Source organism: Poecilia latipinna, unplaced genomic scaffold (genome assembly GCF_001443285.1).
Source record: "Poecilia latipinna isolate Pla-1442-1.1 unplaced genomic scaffold, P_latipinna-1.0 Scaffold840, whole genome shotgun sequence".
Lineage (NCBI taxonomy): Eukaryota > Metazoa > Chordata > Actinopteri > Cyprinodontiformes > Poeciliidae > Poecilia > Poecilia latipinna.
Window position 1 is genome coordinate 53,122 of NW_015113456.1, and position 6,664 is coordinate 59,785.

The 6,664-nt window shown below is 39.3% G+C and overlaps 1 protein-coding gene across 1 annotated transcript; it reads left to right on the forward strand.

The window, feature by feature from the left end:
• The first annotated feature begins 2,914 nt into the window (after window positions 1-2,914).
• LOC106956708 (protocadherin alpha-6-like) lies at window positions 2,915-5,389 on the forward strand. The gene has a single exon (XM_015047708.1). It carries the CDS (start codon window positions 3,046-3,048, stop codon window positions 3,832-3,834), a length of 789 nt encoding a protein of 262 aa, XP_014903194.1. The 5' UTR covers window positions 2,915-3,045; the 3' UTR covers window positions 3,835-5,389.
• Window positions 5,390-6,664: the final 1,275 nt, after the last annotated feature.

Below are 6,664 nucleotides of genomic sequence, written 5' to 3' on the forward strand. Positions count from 1 at the left end.
GCACACTGGGAGAAAGACGATTTCGAATTGTTTCGGGAATAAGAGACGGTCAGTTCGAAGTCAATCAGAACAATGGCGTATTATATGTGCACCAGAATATAGATAGAGAAACTCTTTGTGAAAATATTTCGCCTTGTTTGATTAATTTAAAGTTAGTAGCTGAGAATCCCATGGAAATACATTATGTTTCAGTCGAAATTTCGGACATAAACGATAATTCTCCGACTTTTCAAGAGAATGAAAAAAAAATTGAATTTGCTGAGTCTACTCAGCCAGGCAGACGTTTCCAATTACCAACTGCTCGTGATCCAGATGTTGATGTTAACACTATACGTGTGTACAAATTAAGCCAGAATGAACACTTCGGTTTACAAATTCGAGATAGAGGAAATGACAAAGTACCACATTTAGTTTTGCAAAAACCTCTTGATCGAGAAAAACATAATGAACACAAATTGATTCTGACAGCTTTAGACGGCGGGAATCCTCCAAGATCAGGAACTCTAAATGTCACAGTAACTGTCCTCGATTCAAATGATAATCATCCCGTCTTCACGCAAGAGGTATACTCAATAATATTACCAGAAAATGTAAAAATGGATACGAGGGTAATTACTGTTAATGCTACTGATCTGGATATTGGTTCAAATGGAGAAGTTGAATATTTTTTCGGTGGTGAACATGATCCACGAATACATGAAATGTTTAGCTTGGACAAACTCAGTGGTGAAATCAGAGTAAAAGGAGTCATAGATTTTGAAAAATATGAAGTTTATAAATTAGAAATACGTGCAAATGACAAAGGAACACCTCCTATGGATGCAGATTGTACCGTCCTCATCAACGTGCTGGACGAAAATGATAACAAACCTGCAATCGAAGTCACATCTCTTTCTAAGCAGGTTTCAGAGAGCTCCAGACCTGGCGCTGTAGTTTCTTTAATCAGTGTTACAGACCAGGATTCAGGTTTAAACGGCAAAGTCATATGTAGTCTTTCAGATGACGTGCCATTTGATTTAAAACCATCGTTTCAGGATAATATGTACTCTTTAGTTTTAAAACAACATTTGGATCGAGAGTCAGTTTCCCATTATGACATCACCATAACAGCTACTGACAGTGGTCAGCCTCCTCTATCTACATTTAAAACTCTCAGTATTGACGTGTCAGATACAAACGATAATGCGCCACAGTTTTTATATAATCCAATTGAACTTTATCTGACAGAAAACAACGTACCTGGGAACCCAATATATTCTGTTTCTGCTTCTGATAACGATCTGGACGAAAATTCAGCTTTAAGTTATCATTTAGTTAGAGAAGAAGGAAGCCAATCGAAAATTATTGCATTTTTAAACGTTAACTCCGAAAACGGGCAAATATCTGCGCTCAAAAGTTTCGACTTTGAGACTCTAAAAACTTTCCAGTTCCAAGTTGTCGCCACTGATTCTGGGACTCCGTCACTCAGCAGCAACGTCACAGTGAACGTGTTCATTCTGGATCAGAACGACAACGCTCCAGTCATCCTGTATCCACTCAGCTCCAATGGTTCTGCTGAAGGTGTGGAGGAGATTCCACGCAACGTGAACGCAGGACACTTGGTGACTAAAGTCAGAGCCTATGACGCTGATATAGGATATAATGGCTGGTTGCTGTTTTCACTGCAGGAAGTTTCTGATCACAGTCTGTTTGGTTTGGACCGCTACACAGGACAGATCAGAACACTTCGCTCATTCACAGAGACAGATGAGGCTGAGCATAAACTTGTCATACTGGTGAAGGACAATGGAAACATTTCACTCTCAGCAACAGCTACTGTGATTGTCAAACTTGTGGAGCCAAAAGAGGCTTTTGCGGCTTCTGATGTTAAAAGTGCTGCAAAGGATGAAGAGGAGGATAATGTGACTTTTTACTTGATGATCACTCTGGGCGCAGTTTCAGTTCTGTTTATCATCAGTATCATCGTGCTTATTGCAATGCAGTGCTCCAAATCCACAGACTATACTTCTAAATTTCTCCAAGAGACTAATTATGATGGGACACTGTGTCACAGCATCCAGTACAGATCTGGAGACAAACGCTACATGTTAGTTGGACCCAGGATGAGTATTGGATCTACTATAGTACCTGGAAGTCATGCAAACACTCTCATGCTGCCTGACAGGAGAACATCTGAAGAGGTAAGAGTTGGAAAAGACATCTTTACATGTCTTACAAATGTTTCCCATTCTCTAACTGTATATACAGTTACTCCAACATGGGTGCTCACTTGTGTTGTTTTATTTATTTATTTATTTATTTTTGTGATTTTACAAATTGCTTCAGAAAAAATGTGGATTTTTTGAGTCCGAATTCCTCAAGTTAAACCATTTCATTATTTATTTTTTTCCTAATGTTCCAGTCACGAGAATAATCCCTGAATCACAATCGGAGCTGTCTTTTCAGCACTTCCGCCTGGTTTGCAGTTTTCGTGCTTCTTATTTTTACTGGCTTGTTTTTGGCTGAACAAATCGAACAACAAAAAAGGTAATTAGTCCGAGTCCAACATAGCGTATTTTTTAATTACAGAAATATAGAAAAAATCCTCCTCATGAACGCTTCCCAATGTCTCTTGGATAGCTAAGAATGTCTTCGTTTTGTTTTCACTTTTTTTGTTACATGTTGCTTGTCGATAATTGCTTAACCCAGTTAACTTTACTGCTATAAGAAAACAACTTTTTCGTTATTTTTTTTTCTGGTTTGTTTATGTTTTTTTGAAGCAGCTCTTTAGAGCTCCACTGGATTGAGTTTTTTGCTTCCCAATTTGTGTAGCAAGATATTGCATTTATTATTTCACCATTCCAAAGTACCCTCTAGGTGTCAGCAGTATTCTAAGAAACCAGACAAAACTCGCTCCAGAGGTCTTTTGTTACATCCGAAAGAAGGTGGGAAGGGATCAGATCTGGGTTTGCCTCTCGATTCCACTAGGCTTTGTATTTAACCACTAGAAGCTGTTGGGGAAGCTATATATAATGCTGTAGCTTATTGTTGTTCTGCTCCTGAATAATGGGAACCGGAACGCCGAATCAAATGAGGAATTACTTCTGGTGTGCTTTTCGCTGGATCATACTGCTATTTGTTGTAAATCGGGTTTTGGCAGAAACTAGATACTCTGTTGCAGAAGAAGTGAAGGATGGTACTGTTGTGGGTAATGTCGCAAAGGACCTCGGCCTTGAAATGTCTTCTCTGAAGTACCGTCGGTTCCGTGTCGTGTCTGAAAACGAGAATCCATTTTTTGACGTAAACCAGGACAACGGGGACCTTTATGTTGTTCGGAAAATCGACCGAGAGGAGCTTTGTCGGGGAAGTGGAGCATGCTTAATGGAACTGAAGATCATCATAGAAAACCCTTTGGAAATACACTACGTTGTTGTTGAAATTAAGGATGTAAATGATCATTCCCCGGTCTTTCCAGAAAAGGAACAGAGGTTTGAGATAGGTGAACAAACACTGCCCGGAAGACGATTTCAATTGCACGCTGCCCGTGATCCCGATTCTGGATCTAACTCCATACGTACGTACATACTGACCTCAAATGAACATTTTGAAATAGATATTCGTGTGAGTGATGACGATAAAATACCGTTTCTGGTGCTAAAAAAGTCCTTAGACAGGGAACAAAAAAATCGTCACTTGCTGCAATTAACAGGAGTTGATGGAGGTAAACCTCCAAGATCAGGGACACTAAATATTTCAATTACTGTTCTCGACAGTAATGATAATCGTCCAAAATTTAGTAGGGAAACCTATGAAGTTGAAATACAAGAAAACATTCCAGTTGGCACGTCAGTGTAAAGAATAAATGCAACTGATTCAGATGAAGGCACCAATAGTCAAATTGAATACAGCCTTGGAAAAACACTGAAGAAAAATGTGTACGATATTTTTGAACTTGATAAAATAACTGGAAATATCAGAGTTAAAGGTGCTGTTGACTATGAAGAAAATGACGTTTATAAACTGGATATTGAGGCATCAGATAAAGGAACGCCTCCATTAACGGGTGAGTGTAGAATTATTGTAAAAATAAAAGATATGAATGATAATCCACCCGAAATTGATATTACATCTCTCTCAAACACCGTGTCTGAAGACTCAAAGCCTGGCACTGTAATTTCTCTGATTAGTGTGAAAGATAAAGATTCAGGTCTCAATGGAAAAATAATGACAAGCATTATATCAGACGTTCCCTTTGAACTGAAACCTTCTTATAAGGAGAACACATATTCAATTGTAACGAAAGATTATTTGGATCGAGAAGAGATTACTCATTATAGTATTACCATAAAAGCAACGGACTATGGTGACCCTCCATTATCAACTGTAAAAACACTTAACCTACAAGTAACAGACGTAAATGACAACAATCCTCAATTCTCCGAAAATCCAATAAACATTTACCTGCCAGAAAACAATGTCCCTGGAACTCTCATATTTGGTGTCAGCGCTGCTGACAAAGACTTAAGTGAAAATGCAGCTATTTCTTATCGTATTGCAAGAGAAGGTCACCAGAACGGTATCATATCCTTCCTTAGTGTAAATTCAGAAAATGGAGAAATATCAGCACTTAAAAGTTTCGACTTTGAAACGCTGAAAACTTTCCAGTTCCAAGTTGTCGCCACTGATTCTGGGACTCCGTCACTCAGCAGCAACGTCACAGTGAACGTGTTCATTCTGGATCAGAACGACAACGCTCCAGTCATCCTGTATCCACTCAGCTCCAATGGTTCTGCTGAAGGTGTGGAGGAGATTCCACGCAACGTGAACGCAGGACACTTGGTGACTAAAGTCAGAGCCTATGACGCTGATATAGGATATAATGGCTGGTTGCTGTTTTCACTGCAGGAAGTTACTGACCACAGTCTGTTTGGTTTGGACCGCTACACAGGACAGATCAGAACACTTCGCTCATTCACAGAGACAGACGAGGCTGAGCATAAACTGGTCATACTGGTGAAGGATAATGGCAACGTTTCACTCTCAGCANCAGCTACTGTGATTGTCAAATTAGTGGAGCCCAAAGAAGCTTTTGCAGCTTCTGATGTTAAAAGTGCAGCACAGGATGATGAAGGTAATGATGTGACTTTTTACCTGATGATAACTTTGGGAGCAGTTTCAATTCTGTTTATCATCAGTATCATCGTGCTGATTGCAATGCAGTGCTCCAAATCTACAGAATATACTTCTAAATATCTCCAAGAGACTAATTATGATGGGACACTGTGTCACAGCATCCAGTACAGATCTGGAGACAAACGCTACATGTTAGTTGGACCCAGAATGAGTATTGGATCTACTATAGTACCTGGAAGTCATGCAAACACACTAGTGCTACCTGACAGGAGGAGAACATCTGAAGAGGTAAGACTAATTTGAAGTCTGAAATAATGTTGGCATGCGGTAATTCGCTTTTTTGTAGATATTTAATAGCAAAAAATGCTTATTTTTATCACATTTTTTAATGTTTTTAGAAGAGATCATTTGCAATTTGAATTTTGTTGTTTTCAGTAGATGTATTAGGTTTTGTCTTTGTCTAAGATGCAGTGGATATATTTCTTTTGGGATTTTTGTTTTATAGTGACATTTTAAGATCTTATGGTCCTATGTGATTTAAATGTTTTCCTTCTCTCACACTCCTGATTCAATTTATTGCATTACCAAAGCATGCCTTCAATTGCTGCACAAGCTTGTTGATCACACTTTCATTTAAATCTGATATGCAGCAGCAGTGTAACACCAAACACATGCTGGACATTGGACACTGGGGAGCAGGGTTGGGGACCTGTGCTTCAAATATATCAATCTCATTTCGCTGTCCATGGTCCTGCTTTGAAGTGAAACTTTTGCAAAACACCGGTTCTAAGCAAACACTTCACTTCGAGTTAGTGATGATTTTGTGAGGATAAGTTACTTTGGTTGCTTTTTGTTTTAGTTTTTTAAGGATTGTTTTAGACTGAAGTTGTTTAAAATTGAAAGAACTTTGAGTTGAAAATAATTGTGTCAATTTTGGGGGAACCGTGTCGTTTGCAGATGGAGATCTCTGATTATTCGATATTGTTTGTATCATTTCTCTGTTCTCATCAGACATTGTGTCTATTGATTGACTCACTAGGTGTCAGTGTTACATTAGGCAACAATTTAGCCTTCAATCCCAACAGGCTCTGCCCATTGCAAGTTCTTTTTTTTCCTATTTGGACAAAGACTGGTAATGATTTAGAAGTGAACCGCACGTTCTCCATGCTACTATCAATCTCGGAATCTTATCTTGGAAATACTGGATTTGTTTTACGCAAAGGGAATTTGTGGACGGACATTTTTATGATTATGCCAACAGATAGAAAGGATAAAACGGCACAATGATACATTGGTCTCGTGCTCTGTCTTTGTTGCTGTTTTTCGGGAATACGGGGCTGATTTTAGCACAGATTAAATACTCCACATCAGAGGGGGTTAAAGTGGGAGCTGTGATCGGAAATGTGGCCAAGGACTTAGGCCTCGATGTCAGCACGCTGGCGAGTAGGCGTTTTCGCATTGTGTCCGGAGCTCACGGCGCGCTGTTTGAGGTAAACCCGAACAACGGGATTTTATATGCTCACCAGAATATTGACCGAGAGCAGCTGTGTGA